The following is a 20,952-nucleotide window of genomic DNA, read 5'->3' on the forward strand; positions in this document are numbered from 1 at the left end:
GGGGGGGCTCAATGCCAGTTGAATACGGCACTGAAAAGGTCTGCTGCGAATCACCATTCTGTGTATGTCTGCTGGCTGCCACGGTAACGAGGCAGGATTGTGCAGCCTGAGCTGACAAAATTCCTTTGCCAGTGGATGTGACAAATGCCAAGAGTCGCTTTACCTTGACTCGGCGGAATGAATGGAATTATTCTGCACTGCATCTTTTAAAAACAGAAGGCCAACAGTGTAGAAGTTGAATATGTGAGTGTCGAGCAAAGTGACAGTGAAAAGCAAGTACAATGGGCCTTTGCAAAAGCTATCATTCCTTCCAAGAAGCCAACTGTGAGTCAGAGCAAGTCATTGTGTCTGTACATGCTCATCATTTGGGTTTGCCAATTCTGAAATTCACAGCAGACAGCAGAGCCGAAAGCGTTTTTTTTTTAAATACCAAACCAACAAATATCGCAACCCTTAATTCAGAGGAAGTATTTTTAGACTTTTTGCAGAGTGCTATCCCCTTTTTTGGACTTAGTGTGTGTATCCTGCTCATACGGGAATGTTTTAGAAGCTCCCCAGAGAGTCAGGTTGGTGAAAGGAGGGGGGCAGTGCTGTGTTTGGTTGTGCCACAAAAAGCAGCATGTGTGCATTCATAATATATGCTCGCTCTACATAGTTGTGCCTTGTGTAATCAGTTTCAATGTCTCTAATGAAACGCGCCCCTTTGCATTGTAAACGGAGTGTCCAGTAAGACCTCATAGGGAGTTTGGATTGGCTAACAGATTTTTTACGCAGGATTTAGTTGGAATGTTTTGCATAGCTGCTGGAAATGACTGGACTGCTGACATTGGTGTTTACACACCCACAGAGTGCAGCGCTGTCATATCCCATTTTCATTTCCTTTGTGATCCGGCCTGCTGTCTTTGTTCTGCTTACCAATGGTGAGACTGGATGACATTATGTGGACAAATTCATGAAATTTCCTTCCCAAAATAAAGTGATTTTTAAGGAAGTTACAGTCGACATTCATTGGTGTGGGTTTCTCAGTTTATTCATGTTCGTTTTTGTGCAACTTCCTGCATAGTTTTAACGTGGTTATTTTTGGACTTGTATCTATTGTTCCAAGCGTGTTCCCATTCAGTTCTGACGACAACCCGCAGAATGATAAATATGAAAAAAGCTGTTGTTTTGAAGCTTTGCCAATATAACACCTCAAGTCTTATCATTCGAAATTCCTTCTTACTCCACTCAAAAAATTAAAAGTGCACTTAATTCATTTTCCAAGTCAACGAATAGTCAATATCTTAGTAATAGCAATTTTTAATATTTTTTGTTGAATTATCTAGCGGAAATACAATTGTGTGGACTTACAAAAAAAGTCTTTCATTGACCCTAGTTTTTCACACCTCGCAGCAATTCCAATATGATCATGTAACATAAAAGGTAATAATGAAACAAGATTATGGAAACAAAAAGTACATCCATCCATATCTCAACCGCTTTATCCTCACTCGGGTCACAGCCGCCATGCTGCAGCATATCCTACTTGTCTTCGGGCAGTAGGCACGGTACACACCCTGAACTGGTTGTCTGCCAATCGCAGGGTACAAAGTAGACGATCAAACATTCATACTCACAATCACACCTACGCACAATTTAGAGTGATTAATTACTCTCCCGTGCATGTTTTTGGAATATATTTATTCATTGCAAGAACAAGCATGTCATTCCATAATTGCTCAAAAAATATGATCTGATCTTTATCTCAGTCACACCAGAAGACAAACACAGTTCCCTTAAGCTAATAACACACAATCATGTGTTTATGTTTTTACTGATCACATGTAAGTGTCACTGCAATGTGGTAAAAGTATCAACAGTTGGATAATAACTTGAATAATTATAGTTTAATGACTTGTGTAACTGGTGGAGCCTCCTTTGGTAGCAGTCACCTCAACTCAACCCTTTCCTGTAGTCACAGATCAGACCGAATCAGTTGCAGATCAGTTGAAGCCATTCTGTATGTGATTGTGTTGCAGTGGCGAATGCTGCTGATTTAAGAAGGGGGAGTTCATTTTGATAATGAGCAGCTTGCTAGCGGGGTGGAGCTGCTGCACTATGCTACTGTGTGCCTGGCTGCGAGAGGGTGATTGTGATGGGAGAGAGGCTCTGCAGCCGTCGCAACTCGTTGGAGAAAGAAACCGTCGAGTGACGGAAGAGAGTCGACAAACAAACAGAATGCTAGACCTTTTTAACAAAGCTTCTCTTGCAGTCTTAAGAGCAATCGCCGACCTATTAAGCTTCAATTGGCAGACTGATGGTCATAAGGTTTTCTGAAAAATGTGCTGATAAACTTCAGAAATCATTTTTCCATCGGTGATAGCAAGCATCCAGGTCATGATAGAGCAAAGCAGTGCCAGTAGCGCAGTGGAACATTCAGGTGCTTCTTTGCAAACTTCATGTCTGAAGCAATATTTTTTGTTTGGCTGTTATTTGTTTTGTTTTGTTTTGTTTTAACTCTCACAGAAGTGAATTGGTGCTACACCACAAAAAAAAAAAAAAAGTTAAAACATGAAATTCATCATCTTAAAATGTGATTTGTTTGGCTTCCGCATTCAAATACTTCGGGTTCAGGCCACTGACTGAGTCTCGTTTGTGTCTTATAAATTAACGTCACTAGCAATGCAACGGCTAAAATTGTTGAAAAACAAAAAAAGTGAATGTGAAATTTATCATGTTAAAACATGAAATGTATTACATTTTTCCTGTTTGTTTGATGTGGCACTAATTTACCAACGTACACTCTTATTTAATGTATTACTTTACTTGTCAACAGACATAACCATGTGCCTATAAGGTCTCTAAGTCTTAAGCTGATTTTTCTTCCCCTCATTGAGCATTCTACTCTGTTCTGACCAGCTGACAGACCGTCTTGGCTCTGAGGAAGACTAACTGCTAAAATTTAAACAATGCATATTTGAATGAACGAACGATATAATGCCCTTTCCTTTCTACACAGGTGCTTTTAAAATGATGTCAGGGATGTCGGAGGTAAAGAAGAAGTGGGCAGCAGTTAGGGGGCGCCTGGGCTCATCGCAGGACTCAGACACCCAACAGGAAGCCAACTTGGAAAATGCTGATCCCGAGCTCTGTATCAGACTACTCCAGGTTCCCACTGTGGTCAACTATTCTGGCCTGAAGCGGCGCCTGGACGGAAGCGACCGGACATGGATGGTCCAATTCCTGGAGCTGAGTGGGCTGGATCTCCTTTTGGAGGCCCTGGACCGCCTTTCGGGCCGAGGTTGCTCCCGTATATCAGATGCCCTCCTTCAGCTCACCTGCGTCAACTGCGTCCGTGCTGTCATGAACTCTTCAGCCGGGATCCACTTCATCATTGAGAATGAGGGATACATCCGGAAGCTCTCCCAAGGTTCCCACAAACATTCCACTTCTATATCGCCAAACATCTTAACACACATTTTATTTCATAGTCCTTGTATACATTATATGCACAACTCAGAAAAATTGAGAGATTTTGGTCAAAACTTTTTGGACCACTTCCTATTCTCGAACAAGGAGCTGAACAGCAAATTTGACAACAGGTTTTTGATCTGTCAATGGACGACTCAATTGCTTAATTCACTGAGAATTGCCTTCCTGTATGGAATTTGCATGTTTACCCCGTGCCTGCGTGCGTTTTCTCTGGGTACTCCGGTTTCCTCCCACATTCCAAAAACATGCATGGCAGGTTGCTTGGGCACGCCAAATTCTCATTAGGTGTAATTGTGATCGTGAATGTTTATTTGTCTGTGTGTGCCATGCGATTGTCTGGCAACCAGTTCAGGGTTTACCCCGTCTACTGCCCGAAGACAGCTGGGATAGGCTCCAGTATGCCCGCGACCCATGTGAGGATAAGCGGATTAGAAAATGGATGGATGGACTTAGAATCAATATTCAAACACGCCTTTCATCATGATGTTAATTTTTACATCAGGAATCTAAGATGACACCTAACAATTGAGCAACAGTCCCTAATCATTGCAAGGCTTCAAACAGGTTGTTCTGAAATCGACGTGGCTACTGAGCCAAGGATGACAGATTTTCATGAGATACCTTGAAATATGCAGAGAGGCCTGAAGAGTCACATAAAGGTCTTTATGAATGAAAGTATATTACACCCATTGTGAATTTTGCTGTTCCGTTCCTCGTTAAATAACAGGAAGTTGTGCAAAAAGTACCGAAACATCAAAAGTTTGGACACGTGCTTTTGAAAGTTTACACAAGGTCAAATTAAGTTCACATCTAAAGGTTAAAGTACATTTTAGTTTCAGCCTGAAATGTCACCAAAAAACCAATTATCCCTCATTTTTGGTGTGTAGCGAGTTACGAAACCCATGCGTATTGGAATTTTCAGATTACAAACATGTTTATCTGCTGCCACGTCCTCAAATAACAAAGTTCACATTGCGATGCCTGAAAATATGTGAAGCATGTTCTGGTCGAGACACAAAAAAAAAAGGCACGGTCGTGAAAGTAGATGTTTTGCGTGTGCTGTTCACTCATGACGCTCCACAGCCTTGGACACCTCCAACACGATGGTGAAGAAGCAGGTGTTTGAGCTACTTGCAGCCCTCAGCATGTTCTCAACAGATGGTCATCACCTTGCTCTGGATGCTCTGGACCACTACAAGGCAAGAAAAATTATATGCCCCCCCCCCCCCACCCCTTAAAAAAAAAAAAAAAAATACCGCCCCCTTGTGGCGAGTTGTATTCACGGGCATTACACCACAATGAATAAGTGGACCAATTCCTCTTTGATTTGTTTGGCAGGGTGTGAAGACGCATCATTATCGCTTCAGCGTGATCATGAACGAGCTTCAGGCCACCGACAACGTTCCTTACATGGTCACGCTCCTCAGTGTCATCAACGCCCTCATTTTCGGCTCCGACGACCTGAGGCAGAGAGATAAGATGAGAAAGGAGTTTATCGGTAGGTTCAGCCTGCCACTGAACAATTAATCACAATGAGTGAGGTCACTTTTCTGTGAACTGTCACAGCATTTACGTCTGTGCTAAAAGTGAATACAAAGCACAAAACAGGACATTGGCGCTCTACTGCAAATGTGCCTGAGAATAGGTTGTCATTCTGTCTGACAATGCATTAAAAGCTTGACATATGCTTGTAACTTATATCATACGCTGCTACGTCTTAAGTTCAAAACATGATTCCGAATCATACTAACCTAATTTAGTTGGACAAAATGAAAGTCACAGCAAATCCGTGTTGATCATTCCCATAGCAGACTGATGTTTAGAGTTTGGAGTCCCAAGACAAACTATAAACACAAAAAAAATAAATAAATAACCGAGTCTTTATGAACTCACCTAATTCCAGTGTGAACACCCACCTCTGTGGACCAATCAACAATTTGATTGGCCACACCTCTTTTATAATTGCTCACCTGTGCCTTCCTGCCATACCTCCTCCATTATCCTATTCCATTGTTCCACTTTTAAAGATTATACGTGGTTTGGAAAAAAAACAACAAAAACAAAAAAAAAAAACCAAGGTGAATGTTGTGACACTCATGATGTATTTTTTTGTTCTGCAGGGCTTCAGGTTCTTGATATTCTACCAAAATTAAGGTGAGCATGTGGGCCTTTTTTTAACTTTTCATCAGTCAGCCTCTTTATGTATTTATTTTTTTCAAGTAAAATGGCATTTCAATGTGAAGCGTGCCGCACCAATGACTGATCTGTCTTTGCACGTGGCCTGCAGAGAACAGGAGGATGAAGACTTGATTATTCAATGTGAAGCTTTTGAAGAGGCAATGGCTGAAGATGAGGAGGAGCTCTTGCGACTGTACGGCGGGATTGATATGAGTAATCACCTGGAGGTATTCACAACTCTCTTCAACAAGGTGAGAGTTGTGTGGAATGGACTTGAGAATTCATTGATGTAATTCCATCTATCATCTTGTTTTAGTGATGCATATTAATTCACCACTGGCCTTAATATTTGACAACTAGAGCCATCAAAGGCAGTAAATATAAAATATGATAGGTCATCAATATCAATACAAATGCACTCAATATCATATATATTGATTAAAAAAATTGCTGTATGACATTAGATTTGTGCCCCAATACCAAGCGCCTAAAAGGAAATTTGGAGCATAACTACCAGATATTTTGAATGCTATTTATCCTCTTGATAGTGGCTTGATTTTCATTTTTAATCAATGTAATTTGTTGTTCATCTTCAACTTTCTTCAATTTGATTGGTTTAAAAAAAAAAAAAAAAAAGTCAAAACACATACATTGTGATTCCTCCGGCTCCACTCAGCAAATGTTTGTTTAATCTTTAAATTGACCAGTTTTATTTTCTCATAGTTGTTTTAACTTCTTATTTAAGCTTAAATATTAAACTTGAAAATAAAATTACCTAAATTCAGTTCATTTTCCTTAAAAAAAAGAATGAAATTAATATGCAATCTATATTGATGGACTGACATGAAATATGTATATTTTGATACACTTTTCAACCATAATTGCCCAGCCCTAAGTGATATTATTTTTAATGTGTGCCAGGTGAGCAGCTCCCCCGCTTCACTGCAGCTGCTGTCCATCCTGCAGACGCTGCTCCTGCTGGGGCCAAGCCGTTCGGATATCTGGCTGGCTCTCGAGGCCATCACTAACCGAGCCATACTGTTGGCCCAGGACTGTGAGTCAGCATCATTGCGATGCATTCACTCCAACTTCCTGTGCAGCTAAATGTCTCGCTAATGGCTGCCTCTTATTAATGTTTGATGGAGTTGGGAACATAGCAATGAGGTAAAGGCCTCTGTATACACTTGTCTAACATTTTTTTTTCCTGTTTGGACTTTAGCTCAGATAGGGTCATTTGAGAAGATCATGGAACGTCTGGTGTTTTTCAAGACCAAGTCGTCTGAGGGCGATCAAGAATTGGATGGCCAGCCTGCCAGAGTGGACAAGGCTTCGCAGACTAGTCAGAAAGAGCAAAACCAGCTGGAGAAATGCTCAGCATCACCTCAGAAGCCACTCTTTGCCTCTCCCCCTCCACCACCACCACCACCACTTCCTCCCAATATGACAGGGCCCCAAGGTCCTGTTCAGTGCCCACCTCCTCCACCTCCCCCACCTCCACTCCCTGGTGGATTTGGTGGACCTCCACCACCGCCTCCTTTACCTGGAATGAGACTTCCACCACCACCACCGCCACTACCTTCTGGTCCTGGCATGGCCCCCCCACCGCCTCCACCCCCTCTGCCAGGTATGAACAGTGGACCGCCGCCGCCACCCGCCTTACCTGGCGTGCCACCTCCACCTCCCCCACCGGGCATGATCGTGGCTCAGAGCAGTTATGCCCTGGGGTGCGCCACACCCGCAAAGGTGAACCGATGTCCTACTCTGAGGATGAAAAAGCTCAACTGGCAGAAACTGAGGTCTGTTACTGGTGAGTTAGGTCGATAGGTGTGGGCTTTCTTTCAAGACTTGATTAGAAATGTTTTCCTCCGTGACATCAGGACTCAAGTTCGGAGAGGAGCAAACAGTTTAAAATGACATGATGGGGTAACTCTCTCTTCTTACACATACAGATGGTCCCTCCATGTGGGCTTCAGTTCAGAAAGAGACTTCTCCTCATGAGCCGGACTATAGCAGTATTGAGCAGCTGTTCTGTCTCCCGGTGACCGAGCACAAAGACAAGGGGGCAGCTGCTCCTGTCAAGAAGGAGCCGAAAGAGGTGTGCGCGGTCGTCGTTCGGAGATGAAGAATTTAAAAACAAGCACCCGGTTTCCTGAAGCAAAATGACCTATTTCTATTTGCTTCTAGATTTCTTTCATTGATCCCAAGAAAAACCTGAATATTAACATATTCCTGAAGCAGTTCAAATGGTGAGACACGAATCATTGTGGTGTTCAATTTTATGTCTGTCAATTGCACTCACTGGACACTTCTTTAGGTGCAGATGAAGATCCAATAAAATGCATCAAAAATTCCGTTTTAAAGAAAAAGAAACTCTTACTCAAAAAGAATTTATATTTACTGTAGTTTATATTATCACATCAATTGATAATATATTGATGCTTAATCGTTTTGTGTCAAATCCAAATTTCAGCCTATTAACAGGAAATCTCGGATTTCTGTTGCCTTTCTTGAAATCCGTTACCTTTTGTGTTGAATCCAAATATTTTCCAAACAGCTGCGATTACTTTGGAAAACAATGACAAAGCCAGTAACTGAATCTTCATTTGTGTTTGCAATTTCTGCAGTCAATTTAAAATGCTTGAGTTTGAAATTCAAACTTCATTGTTGAATCGACAGTTTACTTATTTTGCTCCACTTATGTACTCTGAATGCATTGTGTGTGTGTGTGTGTTTTCATGGTCCTGATGCACTAATGGGCAGAAAGCCAAGTTTAGAAAAACATCAAAATTCATACACCTCTTGTGATAGATCTCAGTAGATTGTTCATGTGTGCCTAATTTTATGGCCAGTGAGTGTCCATCTTAACGTTCCAAATATTCTCTGTCCAGCTCAAACGAGGACTTTGTGATGATGATTCAGAAAGGTGACAGAACCAGGTTTGATGTGGAGGTGCTAAAACAGCTCCTGAAGCTTCTGCCAGAGAAGCATGAGGTTTGTCAACACCTACGCAGTGTTTTAAAACTGTCATTCAAGGGCCTCATCGCGCGATGAGACGCAGCGCCTGAGCCGCGATGTTGCCTTTGTCGTCTAGATTGAAAACTTGAAGTCCTTCCAAGGAGAAAAGGAAAAGCTGGCAAATGTTGACCGTTTCTTCACATTGCTCCTCACTGTCGAATGGTAACTTCCTTCGCCAACTGTTAGAACATGTGAGCTGCCTGCTTTACGGAGTGAAATGGGCCAGAGAAGAACTCGTGAAATTTTGCGATGGATTTTTAATCTGCCTGCATTCAAATGTGACCTTCCATCTTTTCCGATTTGTCCGCCATCACTATTTTTTAAATTCCTTGCCTGTTTCCAGTTATCAGCTGAGGATTGAGTGCATGTTATTGTGCGAGGAGACGACATCAGTGTTGGACATGCTCCAGCCGAAAGTCAAGCTGCTGGAGGAGGCCTGTGACTGTAAGAACACTCGACTTTTGAGTGTTTTATGCGGAAATAACCTTATTTGCCATGTTCCTCCAGCTTACCCAAAACCAATTCACAACCTGTGTTCCCAGCTCTCAGGACAAGCACGCTCATTCCTTCTTTCTGCAAGCTCATCCTTGACGTGGGGAATTTTCTCAATTATGTAAGAGCCTCAAATATCCGTTTCATCCCCGGTGTGACATTTAGAGAATCACTTAAAATGCTTTTCCTCCTAGGGAAGCCATACAGGAAATGCCGAGGGATTCAAAATCAGCTCTCTTCTCAAACTCACGGAGACGAAAGCCAACAAGAGCCGCATCACGCTGCTCCATCACATCTTGGAGGTACACAACCTTTTGCCGTAAAGCGTAAATCTGTTAATAACTCCACATACCTTTTTTGGTAGGAAGCAGAAGAAAACCACCCGGAACTGTTGGCATTGCCAGAGGACATTGAAATCTGCCAAAAGGCTGCAGGGTACAGCTTCTCCTCCACATTCCTGCGTGCACACACACACACACAAATCTGTGAAATATTCTTTCATGAAAAAAAAATGTTCTTCATGCCACAGAATGAATGTGGTTTCTGTCCAATCCGAAGCCAACAACTTACTCAAAAGACTGAATGAGGCGTCAAAGAAAGTCTCCAACTCTGTTGAAGATGTGAAGGAGCAATATGCAAAGCTTCTTGAGGTAAGATCCTTGCTCACTCTGTTTTAGTAACGGTACGCAACCTCGAATTACACTTTAGCTGCATATCAAAGAAGTGTATTAAAAAAATGTATAGCAGCCAGGGGTGTGCGTCTCTCCAATAAAAGATAAAGAGCCTTCAGACGGCATGTCGAAGTGCTTGGAGGACATCATCTATATCTTTGTAGGAAAACTCCAGTACCGACAAGTGTTTGGCCCTAAAAGAATAATTTTCAATTCAATGAGCTACTGAGCTGCTAAAAATGTCCAAAAAAAAAAGAAAAATAGACTACTGCATCAATTTTGACGCTACGTTTTGTGAGCGCGTGTCTCATTCTGACAAAAGGCCTCATTTCTATGCCGCAGGAAAATCTGGAGGCATGTCGAGCTTTGACTGAAAGATTTGCGGACATTGACAAGAAGAGGAGTGACCTCGCCGTCTACTTTTGTGAAGATGCCAATAAACTGTCGCTAGAAGAGCTTTTCGGAACAATCAAGACTTTCCGGGAACTTTTCATCAAGGCGCTGAAGGTCGAGGATAATACTGGTGTCGTTTTTAGAGTGTGAAAAGAAACGTTTTGATGTGTTGCTGACTCAGTCGAAATTGCTACTGTGTACGACGTGTACTCGGTGTGAGTGATAGCTTTTTTTTTTTTTTCTTCTTCACAAATGCAGGACAATAAGACCAGGAAAGAGCAGGCAGCCAAAGCTGAGAAGAGAAAGAAGCAGCTGGCAGAGGAAGAGTCCAAGAGACAGAAGGGAGAGAATGGAAAAATAAGTGAGTTGTGACTGCACGACTCAACAAATCCCTGGTATGATTTTAAAAGTATTGACCCGACTTTTTTTTTTTTTTTTAAATCGCGGTTTCTCACCAGTCAAGAAAGGCTATGTGCCGCAGGACGACGGCTGCATAATCGACCACCTGCTTGCAGACATCAGGAAGGGTTTCACCCTAAGAAAGACCAGGCCAAGGTGCGATTCGGAAAGCCTCCCTCGTAGTGAAAAGAGTAGGGATACCTGCCCACCCGGTAAGGACAAGAGACTGTGGCCGCCAATCCGCAGTTCTAGCTCCGCTCCTGAGTCACTTAACTGCGTGCCACACAGGCTTGTTGCTTTTTCTTTTTTTTGTGCCCTTTAATGTCCTTCTGCCTGCATTAGCTTTTTATGTACGCGCTTGGGAAATGTATTGCCTTGCATCCTCACTCATTACCTCCGCCAAGAAGTATAGTTGTGATTGTAGCGGGCACTTTTTGTATTTTTTCTTTGTTGTTTCCAGCAGACATGGGTCAAAAAGCCCTTTGCTGAGAAAATGGGTGCCCGCTTGATGGTCGGTAAAGTAGCTCAGAAAATTTGACTGTGTCAACAAGCCAAATTGACCAATTTTGGGGTGACCGAGATTGGCAAACTTTTTTTTTAAATTGCTGTTTGACTCACATTGGAACTGTTATCCCATTCCTAAATAATGTTACAGTCCCATCCTGTAAATTAGGAGGCCTGCTTAACTCATTCAGTACCAGCCAATTCTGGACCAAGTCTGAAAAGACGTTTAAAAACGTCTTTGGGAAGTGAACGAGTTAACAGACGGATGTTCTTCTTCCCTTTTGTTAACAGTTCAAACTTGGCGCAGGTCTGTACGCTGAGTCCCATTTGAGTTTTGTGATGCCCCTTTGTAATTTTCTTAACGGTTCGAGTAATACCGTTGACATTTCCCCATTCAGGGTCAAGTGTGAATTCTGCAGGCGAAAAATCCGCAGAAGTGGCCTCTTCCGCTTCCGCTCCCACCACGCTTCCAGCAGAAGCTCACCGAGCCAGCACCCGCGAGGTGAACGGCTTCATCAGCTCACCGGACGAGACTCCTTCGACGCCTCAGGATGCGGTGCAAGCGGCAGCCTCACCCCAACCAACTCCAGGGGAATCGGCCTCGATTGCGCCGGCGCCCCAGGAAAGGCCGACATCGCAACAGGAGGAGCATACCGCAACAGCACCCCAAACTAACCTCGAGGTGGAACCCCAGCCATGTCACTGCACAGATGGTCTTTCTGTAGATTCACCTGAAACCAGTGCGCTCAGCCCATCCTCGCTATCAGACTGCGACCCGATAGAGGCTGTGGCGGATGAAGCTTCGAGCCCGCTACCTGAGAAGTTAACAGCCAAGGAGCCGGCAGACATTAGTGTGAATGTTCAACTGGCCGAAAACACTGACGCTAGTGAAAGGAATCCAAAGGCAGAAGAGGACAGTCAAATTACGAATAAGATTTGTTTACAAGAGGCTGAAGGACAAGCGGCAGGTCGAGATTTGTGTGCTGTGAAATCATCTGGGCAGGACGTGGTCGTGAGCTGCACGCACGCAGACCCCAAATGCACCAAGACTCATATGGAGAGCATCTTGGTGAGCGACGGCCAAGTTGGAGTCGAATCTGAAGATGCGCCGTCAGTGTCTGAAGATATAACTTCCTCGGCAAACCCCGAACCAAAGAAACAGCCAAGCTTCTTTAAGCGCAACAAAAAGAAGAATCCAGGTAAAGTATCTACCTTAAATAAAACGCTTTGGAATGCCAGCCTTGTGAAATGTCTTCAAGGAAGATTTTTTTGCTTTATTTTTATTGCACTCTGCTTTCTATATGATTTTAGTACTTCATTGTGAGAATTTACCAATCTGTGCCTCTCTTAATTAAAGACAACGGATGCAGATTTTGATTTGAAGTCTTAATGCTTGTTTGCCAATGGACAGTTTGTTTGAATGCTGTTTTCCGTTCTTACTCTCTAAAACACAAGGTAACAGTGGGAAAGGACACACTAAACCTAAAAAGGGCTGTGTGTTGCAGTGAGGTCGGTCAAGCGGTAGGATGGCAAACAGTAAGCAAGGAACATCATCCTAATAAACTCAGTCACCGTCCAAACTTTGTGGCAAATAACACCATTTGTTGGTCTAACTGGGATCTGGATTCCATTTGTCTGTGTTGTCCAGCTTTTAACACTTCTCTTTCAATGATGCGGTCATTGATAAGTCCCAACAAGTGCTTCAAAAAAATATTGGAGTTGTTTAATTTACTCAAAAGAAAAAACAATGTATATATCTAGAATTGCAGTCATTTTTTTCTCATTCCAGTCCGTCTTGTGAATGAATTTGTCATGGCAGCCTTCACTCTTGTGTCATCCATATTTTCCCGTCCATTCCTTAATTCTGCTCCTGGGGTTGTTTTTAATCTACTAATGAGTCTCATGTGCTTCCTGTAAACTGCTCTCTCTATTATTTAAATAGTTCATCTGCATTACAGTTAATTACCTAAATAAATACATTTCTCGAGCAATTCTCATGATCAATCATGAGAATTGCTTTTAAATGTAAAAGTGTACTTATTTACTCTTATTTCCCTCCTTTACTAGATTCCAAAAAAAGGAGATCAAGAGGAAAAAGAAAAAGTTGATGTCACCGCAGATGTGAACTGGCAAGACTCCAGTATACTGAGAATTTTATTTTTGTGAGATTACAGAAGATTGTTTCTTAGACCAAGACCTTATCAACTCAACCCAAACTGTGATTTGCACAGCCTTTTGGAACTAAACATGTCCCTTTATGTAAATTGTATTTGACTGTAACCTCTTCGAAAAATTGGACAATGCTTTATATGTTTAGTTTTTGTAATGTAAAAGTGGATGTGTGTGCGTTTAACATTTTGAGATGGTAATATAAAGAAAAAATGCAGGAAATATTTAAACGTGTATCGTATAAATCACTCTTAAGGATACTGTATTGTAACTTTTAACGCTTAATCTGCTTTAATAAAAGTACATTGCCAATTGAGGTTTTTATTGCGTGAACACCGAACGAGTGCGTTTGTGGACGACCATGAACGCCCGCCGGTGGTGGGTCTGTCTGTGACATCATCAGCCTTACGGATATGGCAATGCTCGCTCTTCGAGACGGCTAGTCCTCCTGAGACGGCCAGGACCGAAGCCTCGGCCATGTCGCACAGTTGGTCGGCCAAAGAGCACAAAAAAGCCAACCAGGCCGCCGCCGCCGCCGCCGCGGGACTGAAGCGGCCGCGCAACGACGTGGGCAACAAAGTGACGGTGGTGTTGGGTGCGCAATGGGGCGACGAGGGCAAAGGAAAAGTGGTCGACCTGCTGGCCACTGAAGCGGACGTTGTCTGCAGATGTCAGGTAATTGTACTCGAAGCCAAGTTGCAGTCGTGCCGAAGTATGATAATGGACGACCGGTAGCTTTTGTTTCAAATTTCTTTTGTACATTTTGAAAACCGGCGAGAAAATACTTATCACGTTGCATTGATTTTTCACGTAATGCGATGTTTATGTGCGTGCGTTGATTGACTATCATAATAAAAACATTGAGTCGGCTTCAGATTACTCGCATGTGAGATATAACACTGGTCAGAAATCATTGGTCAGTCCAGTTCTGGACGAGCTGCCAACAGTGGCTGGACGTTGTACTTTATTTTCCAACAGCACAAGCCAGATCCCTCCTTTACACAACCAGTGCACTATAGAGCAAGTCACATTCTCAGAGTGGCTTGATATGTGAGAAGGCCAAGTCTGAGAGGGAGGGCAGACGTGGCCCCAACAGCAGATTCTGAGCCAGGGGTGTTAAAATAGGGCGGGCAGACTATGTGAAGTGGAAAAGACCATGGATTGTCAACGACGGTCTTAATATTGTTTTATAGAGTGATCCATGTTTAAAAAAAATGTGATGCACAACCACACCGGAATTGAAAAATACATCTTAGAATAATATAAGAAAAGCAATACCTTTTTTTTTTTGTCTGCTCATGAGTGAGGTGCAACCAATCCCAGCTGACTGAGAGGCGAACAACATCCTGGGCTGGAGAAAAGCAACCATTCGTACTCACAATGACACTTATCAATTTAGAATTCAGGGAACTTAACCGAATGTTTTTGGAATGTGGAAGGAACATGGAGGACCCAGAGAAAACCCGTGCAAATACGGGGAGGGGAGAATATGCAAATTCAATATAGGAAGGTCACAGCTGAGATTCGAACCCTTCATTATGCTGCCCATGGTAAAATATTGAATCATATAATTGAATAAACTGGTTGCATAAGCGTGTACCCGTCAGTCATATTACGAGAGGGTATGTCTTGTGTGCAGCTCCCACATCTTTTCAGTTGGATCAGAGTCTGAGTTCTGGATGTCTGCTTGAAGTCATTGTGATGCTTTAAGGTGAAGTCATTTCTAGCCAAAAAAAAGTTTTGAGTCAAAACATGAATGCCTACAAACCCCAATTGTCTTTTTTTCACACAGGGTCACAAAGTTCAAACGAAAGTCTTGTAGGAACGTCACACATTTCCTTGTTTGGGTCATGTTGGGAGGAGGGGGGGGGAAGTGGTCACCAGAAAATGTGGTGGCAATGTTGATTTATCTTTATTTGACTGCTTTTTATTCCCAGGGGGGCAACAATGCAGGACACACGGTGGTAGTGGACGGTAAAGAGTACGACTTCCACCTTCTCCCCAGTGGAATCATCAACACCAAAAGCATCTCACTCATTGGTAAAAACAACAAGGGACACAATTTGATTCAAATAAATCTTAACCACAAATGTGTTTCGTCTCAACTCTTTGATATCTTCTCTCTGATCTTGTAGGTAACGGCGTGGTCATACATTTGCCTGGCCTGTTTGAGGAGGGGGACAAAAATGAGAAGAAAGGTCTGACTTATTCAATCCTCAATTCTGTCTTTACAAATATAATCTAATATTATTAAGAGAGGTATTAATTCAACACTTTATTTTTGTCATTTGCAGTGGTAGATAAGTGTCACGCATCATGTTTTTTTTTTTAAATATTCCACCCATCTTGATAGTAACCAAAATGTGACGTTTCAATGTGGCAGAAATTGATGGCACAATAATTAATGTATTGCGTGTATTAACACCTCTCGCAATGTCAATAAAATTGGGCATTGTTATCTTTTGGAAAGGCAGAATGTTGAAATGTGCTTCTTGTTGGTATGCTGAGAATAATTAAGTGCTCCGTGAATGATTGTATAGGGTGAAAAAAATATTCCTTATTATAATTGTCAGTCCTCTCTCATCAGGGTTGAAAGGCTGGGAGAAGAGACTCATTGTCTCAGATCGGGCTCACCTTGGTGCGTATGGCGCTGGATTTGTTTTTGTTGTTGTTGTTTTTTGGACTTTCTGTGAACTTATTTTCCCTCCTCAGTGTTTGATTTCCACCAGGTTGTCGATGGATTACAGGAAACTGAAAGACAGGCGCAAGAGGGAAAGAAGTACGCTTCAACACTTGAGATCTGACACGATCATTCTTACTATGAATTAGTACAGATGTATTTTAACGATTTGCTTTTTCATATTAGTATTGGAACAACCAAGAAGGGCATTGGACCTGCATACTCCAGCAAAGCATCTCGCACAGGTCTTCGTGTATGCGACCTTCTGGGTGACTGGAAAGACTTTGCTAGCAAGTACGGCGATAACATCAACCTCATTCTGTTGCTATCATATCCTCCTCCATGTCAAATTACGGCTTGCATGAATCCCTTTCAGATTCAAGAACCTCGTCCGCCAGTATCAGTCCATGTATCCAACCATGACAGTCGACGTTGAGGACCAACTGAAAAAGCTTCGGGTAGAGACGTGAACCACAATCGGTATCTTAGAGGCTGCTTCCAAAAGTTAAGCTCTGTTTGGCTCTGCAGGAGTACGGTGAAAGATTGCGGCCCATGGTCAGAGATGGAGTCTATTACATGTACGAAGCTCTTCATGGATCTCCAAAGAAAATTCTGGTTGAAGGGGCCAATGCTGCTCTCCTTGATATTGACTTTGGTAGGATTTCTAAAAACGTCTTTACATGGACAGAATTACAATTGCTGTGCTTTTTAGAATGATGATAAATGCGCTCTATAGGTACATATCCCTTTGTGACATCATCAAACTGCACTGTGGGCGGAGCATGCACTGGCCTCGGCATCCCCCCGCTCAATATTGGCGATGTGTTTGGTGTAGCAAAGGCCTACACCACCCGAGTGGGAATTGGAGCTTTCCCCACTGAACAACTCAATGTAAGACATTGATGTAACTGGCAATTTTTCCATCGTCATGTTTAGGGTCGGATAAAATTACAGTTACAGAAAAACGCTATGAGTGGACCTCGCCTTATTGTATCAAATCAAATGAAAGCATTTGTAACGTACTCACTTTAAGCTTGATTTTGAATCTGCTCATGACCTTGGACTCAGGCACTTAGCCCCGAGGGCATGTGAGGCGTTAATTGACTGACTGACCCTTCAGCTCGCACGTCACAGGCAGGGATAAATTTAGGGCCAGAGGTCACATTCTGAATACATTTTGTGTGACCAGCAGACTCGTATTACTACTGAGGGAACATATAAGACGCAATGTTTAAACTTACAGTGTTCCCAATGTGCTGTTTCATTGTCAATTACTTTGTTGTCTGCGTAAACACACGCTGAGATTCGAACCCTTCATTATGCTGCCCATGGTAAAATATTGTATCATATAATTGAATAAACTGGTTGCATAAGCGTGTACCCGTCAGTCATATTACGAGAGGGTATGTCTTGTGTGCAGCTCCCACATCTTTTCAGTTGGATCAGAGTCTGAGTTCTGGATGTCTGCTTGAAGTCATTGTGATGCTTTAAGGTGAAGTCATTTCTAGCCAAAAAAAAGTTTTGAGTCAAAACATGAATGCCTACAAACCCCAATTGTCTTTTTTTCACACAGGGTCACAAAGTTCAAACGAAAGTCTTGTAGGAACGTCACACATTTCCTTGTTTGGGTCATGTTGGGAGGAGGGGGGGGGAAGTGGTCACCAGAAAATGTGGTGGCAATGTTGATTTATCTTTATTTGACTGCTTTTTATTCCCAGGGGGGCAACAATGCAGGACACACGGTGGTAGTGGACGGTAAAGAGTACGACTTCCACCTTCTCCCCAGTGGAATCATCAACACCAAAAGCATCTCACTCATTGGTAAAAACAACAAGGGACACAATTTGATTCAAATAAATCTTAACCACAAATGTGTTTCGTCTCAACTCTTTGATATCTTCTCTCTGATCTTGTAGGTAACGGCGTGGTCATACATTTGCCTGGCCTGTTTGAGGAGGGGGACAAAAATGAGAAGAAAGGTCTGACTTATTCAATCCTCAATTCTGTCTTTACAAATATAATCTAATATTATTAAGAGAGGTATTAATTCAACACTTTATTTTTGTCATTTGCAGTGGTAGATAAGTGTCACGCATCATGTTTTTTTTTTTAAATATTCCACCCATCTTGATAGTAACCAAAATGTGACGTTTCAATGTGGCAGAAATTGATGGCACAATAATTAATGTATTGCGTGTATTAACACCTCTCGCAATGTCAATAAAATTGGGCATTGTTATCTTTTGGAAAGGCAGAATGTTGAAATGTGCTTCTTGTTGGTATGCTGAGAATAATTAAGTGCTCCGTGAATGATTGTATAGGGTGAAAAAAATATTCCTTATTATAATTGTCAGTCCTCTCTCATCAGGGTTGAAAGGCTGGGAGAAGAGACTCATTGTCTCAGATCGGGCTCACCTTGGTGCGTATGGCGCTGGATTTGTTTTTGTTGTTGTTGTTTTTTGGACTTTCTGTGAACTTATTTTCCCTCCTCAGTGTTTGATTTCCACCAGGTTGTCGATGGATTACAGGAAACTGAAAGACAGGCGCAAGAGGGAAAGAAGTACGCTTCAACACTTGAGATCTGACACGATCATTCTTACTATGAATTAGTACAGATGTATTTTAACGATTTGCTTTTTCATATTAGTATTGGAACAACCAAGAAGGGCATTGGACCTGCATACTCCAGCAAAGCATCTCGCACAGGTCTTCGTGTATGCGACCTTCTGGGTGACTGGAAAGACTTTGCTAGCAAGTACGGCGATAACATCAACCTCATTCTGTTGCCATCATATCCTCCTCCATGTCATATTACGGCTTGCATGAATCCCCTTCAGATTCAAGAACCTCGTCCGCCAGTATCAGTCCATGTATCCAACCATGACAGTCGACGTTGAGGACCAACTGAAAAAGCTTCGGGTAGAGACGTGAACCACAATCGGTATCTTAGAGGCTGCTTCCAAAAGTTAAGCTCTGTTTGGCTCTGCAGGAGTACGGTGAAAGATTGCGGCCCATGGTCAGAGATGGAGTCTATTACATGTACGAAGCTCTTCATGGATCTCCAAAGAAAATTCTGGTTGAAGGGGCCAATGCTGCTCTCCTTGATATTGACTTTGGTAGGATTTCTAAAAACGTCTTTACATGGACAGAATTACAATTGCTGTGCTTTGATGATAAATGCGCTCTATAGGTACATATCCCTTTGTGACATCATCAAACTGCACTGTGGGCGGAGCATGCACTGGCCTCGGCATCCCCCCGCTCAATATTGGCGATGTGTTTGGTGTAGCAAAGGCCTACACCACCCGAGTGGGAATTGGAGCTTTCCCCACTGAACAACTCAATGTAAGACATTGATGTAACTGGCAATTTTTCCATCGTCATGGTTAGGGTCGGATAAAATTACAGTTACAGAAAAACGCTATGAGTGGACCTCGCCTTATTGTATCAAATCAAATGAAAGCATTTGTAACGTACTCACTTTAAGCTTGATTTTGAATCTGCTCATGACCTTGGACTCAGGCACTTAGCCCCGAGGGCATGTGAGGCGTTAATTGACTGACTGACCCTTCAGCTCGCACGTCACAGGCAGGGATAAATTTAGGGCCAGAGGTCACATTCTGAATACATTTTGTGTGACCAGCAGACTCGTATTACTACTGAGGGAACATATAAGACGCAATGTTTAAACTTACAGTGTTCCCAATGTGCTGTTTCATTGTCAATTACTTTGTTGTCTGCGTAAACACACTCACTAGCTTATATTTCCATAGAAAGTTATGCTAAATTTAGACTAACACAGCCAAAGAGAGATGCAATTTAATATTATATTTGTTTTTTTATTTGTAGGCAGACGGAGAACTACTACAGACCAGGGGTCATGAGGTGGGTGTGACCACAGGGAGGAAGCGACGTTGCGGCTGGTTGGATCTTGTCATTGTCAGATACGCACACATGATCAATGGCTTCACTGCGTGAGTGTTGAAAAAAGTCATTATGTGGAGCGAGCTTGTTGTTTTGTACTTTTTATACTGCACAGTCTTATTGATAATTATTTCACAATGCTTTCTCTATTCCTCTTCAACTCCATCAACCTTCCTGCAGCATCGCTTTGACAAAACTTGACATTTTGGATGTGTTGGAGGAAATTAAAGTAGGCATCGCTTACAAACTCAACGGGAAAAGAATTCCACATTTTCCAGGTGATTTTTGGAGATGAGGTGATGAAAGGCCAGGTGACATTTATGTTAGCGCTGTATTCTTACTGTGTGTATTTGAATCCTAGCAAACATGGATGTTTTGCAAAAAGTGGAAGTTGAGTATGAGACCTTCCCTGGGTGGAAGACAGACACATCTGCAGCCCGTAAGTGGAGTGAGCTGCCAGTCAAGGCACAGAACTACATCCGCTTCATTGAGAACCACATTGGAGTTCCTAGTAGGTTTTAACTTAAAATTCAGATTTTACCTTGCAGTTGATGCCAAGGAGTTTACATGTGACTCTCTCTCTCCCTCTCTCTCTCTCTCTCTCTCTCTCTCTCTCTCTCTCTTTCTCTCTCTCCCTCGCTCTTTCCCTCTCTCTCTCTCTCACACACGCTCTCTCTCCCTCCCCCAACAGTTAAGTGGGTCGGTGTTGGAAAGTCCAGGGAGTGCATGATCCAGATGTTTTAGAGGGCAAAGCCCTGCTCTTCATTTCACGGCTGCACAGATGTGCCATTTTTATCTCGAAGCGATCCCCTCATCACCATTCTAAATAAATAATTCACAAATGTAAGCCTGGTTTCCACTTTATTTGCTTTTCTTTTGTGGTCGAAAATAGAAGTGGGCAGTAAATAAGTACAAATACTTTTGTATAACATCATCATTTTGAAGACAAAGAGGACGTCGCAACACGCGCATTGAACTTTGTGCTAATGTGCTTGCATTTCTTTTAGCTCTACAGTACCGTAGTTTGGTTTGACGCTCGATTTCTTGGCGTAAAAT

General features: G+C 42.5%; 2 protein-coding genes and 3 long non-coding RNA genes across 13 annotated transcripts in view; 2 read left to right on the top strand and 3 right to left on the bottom strand.

Moving 5' to 3' along the window:
* Positions 1-13,604, top strand: part of LOC109516040 (inverted formin 2) — a 16,604-nt gene extending 3,000 nt beyond the window's left edge. The window contains exons 1-23 of one of the 7 annotated variants that reach the window (XM_019870218.1): positions 2,336-2,419; positions 2,999-3,409; positions 4,555-4,670; positions 4,810-4,969; positions 5,592-5,625; positions 5,759-5,900; positions 6,571-6,703; positions 6,869-7,456; positions 7,599-7,744; positions 7,834-7,895; positions 8,538-8,640; positions 8,741-8,826; positions 9,008-9,108; positions 9,207-9,277; positions 9,351-9,458; positions 9,521-9,591; positions 9,686-9,806; positions 10,170-10,334; positions 10,479-10,581; positions 10,679-10,831; positions 11,522-12,322; positions 12,579-12,632; positions 13,191-13,604. In XM_019870218.1, the coding sequence (XP_019725777.1) occupies positions 2,377-2,419; positions 2,999-3,409; positions 4,555-4,670; positions 4,810-4,969; positions 5,592-5,625; positions 5,759-5,900; positions 6,571-6,703; positions 6,869-7,456; positions 7,599-7,744; positions 7,834-7,895; positions 8,538-8,640; positions 8,741-8,826; positions 9,008-9,108; positions 9,207-9,277; positions 9,351-9,458; positions 9,521-9,591; positions 9,686-9,806; positions 10,170-10,334; positions 10,479-10,581; positions 10,679-10,831; positions 11,522-12,322; positions 12,579-12,631 (3,771 nt within the window). In that variant the 5' untranslated portion in view covers positions 2,336-2,376 and the 3' untranslated portion in view covers position 12,632; positions 13,191-13,604. Of the gene's footprint in view, positions 1-2,293; positions 2,420-2,998; positions 3,410-4,554; positions 4,671-4,809; positions 4,970-5,591; positions 5,630-5,758; positions 5,901-6,570; positions 6,704-6,868; positions 7,457-7,598; positions 7,745-7,833; positions 7,896-8,537; positions 8,641-8,740; positions 8,827-9,007; positions 9,109-9,206; positions 9,278-9,350; positions 9,459-9,520; positions 9,592-9,685; positions 9,807-10,169; positions 10,335-10,478; positions 10,582-10,678; positions 10,832-11,521 lie in introns of those variants that run through there. The other 6 variants (XM_019870217.1, XM_019870219.1, XM_019870220.1 and 3 more) reach the window with 6 other exon arrangements.
* On the bottom strand, positions 4,573-5,584 carry LOC109516046 (uncharacterized). The gene is made up of 3 exons (XR_002168289.1): positions 5,365-5,584; positions 4,882-4,932; positions 4,573-4,663 (listed from the first exon to the last, which is right to left on the bottom strand). It is a non-coding gene; the product is annotated as an uncharacterized LOC109516046 (long non-coding RNA).
* Positions 9,518-20,654, bottom strand: LOC109516044 (uncharacterized). 2 transcript variants are annotated; one of them, XR_002168287.1, is made up of 5 exons: positions 20,565-20,654; positions 20,438-20,477; positions 18,388-18,504; positions 17,838-17,917; positions 9,518-9,613 (listed from the first exon to the last, which is right to left on the bottom strand). It is a non-coding gene; the product is annotated as an uncharacterized LOC109516044 (long non-coding RNA). The 2 variants fall into 2 exon arrangements; XR_002168286.1 differs by lacking the exon at positions 9,518-9,613 and adding an exon at positions 17,382-17,476.
* Positions 13,678-20,743, top strand: adss1 (adenylosuccinate synthase 1). Of its 2 annotated transcripts, XM_019870222.1 has the most exons (13): positions 13,678-13,967; positions 15,230-15,332; positions 15,428-15,490; positions 15,880-15,930; positions 16,005-16,071; positions 16,159-16,266; positions 16,349-16,430; positions 16,501-16,627; positions 16,709-16,863; positions 19,822-19,946; positions 20,077-20,174; positions 20,258-20,407; positions 20,588-20,743. In XM_019870222.1, exons 1-13 carry the CDS (start codon positions 13,770-13,772, stop codon positions 20,638-20,640), a joined length of 1,380 nt encoding a protein of 459 aa, XP_019725781.1. In that variant the 5' UTR covers positions 13,678-13,769; the 3' UTR covers positions 20,641-20,743. The 2 variants fall into 2 exon arrangements, with proteins under 2 accessions (XP_019725781.1, XP_019725782.1); XM_019870223.1 differs by lacking the exons at positions 13,678-13,967; positions 15,230-15,332; positions 15,428-15,490; ... (4 more) ...; positions 16,501-16,627; positions 16,709-16,863 and adding exons at positions 17,475-17,793; positions 17,889-17,951; positions 18,341-18,391; ... (3 more) ...; positions 18,962-19,088; positions 19,163-19,317.
* LOC109516045 (uncharacterized) lies at positions 14,104-16,039 on the bottom strand. Its single transcript, XR_002168288.1, has 3 exons — positions 15,927-16,039; positions 15,377-15,456; positions 14,104-15,015 (listed from the first exon to the last, which is right to left on the bottom strand). It is a non-coding gene; the product is annotated as an uncharacterized LOC109516045 (long non-coding RNA).
* Positions 20,744-20,952: the final 209 nt, after the last annotated feature.

The sequence above is a fragment of the Hippocampus comes genome, unplaced genomic scaffold (assembly GCF_001891065.2).
Source record: "Hippocampus comes isolate QL1 unplaced genomic scaffold, H_comes_QL1_v1.1 scaffold43, whole genome shotgun sequence".
NCBI lineage: Eukaryota > Metazoa > Chordata > Actinopteri > Syngnathiformes > Syngnathidae > Hippocampus > Hippocampus comes.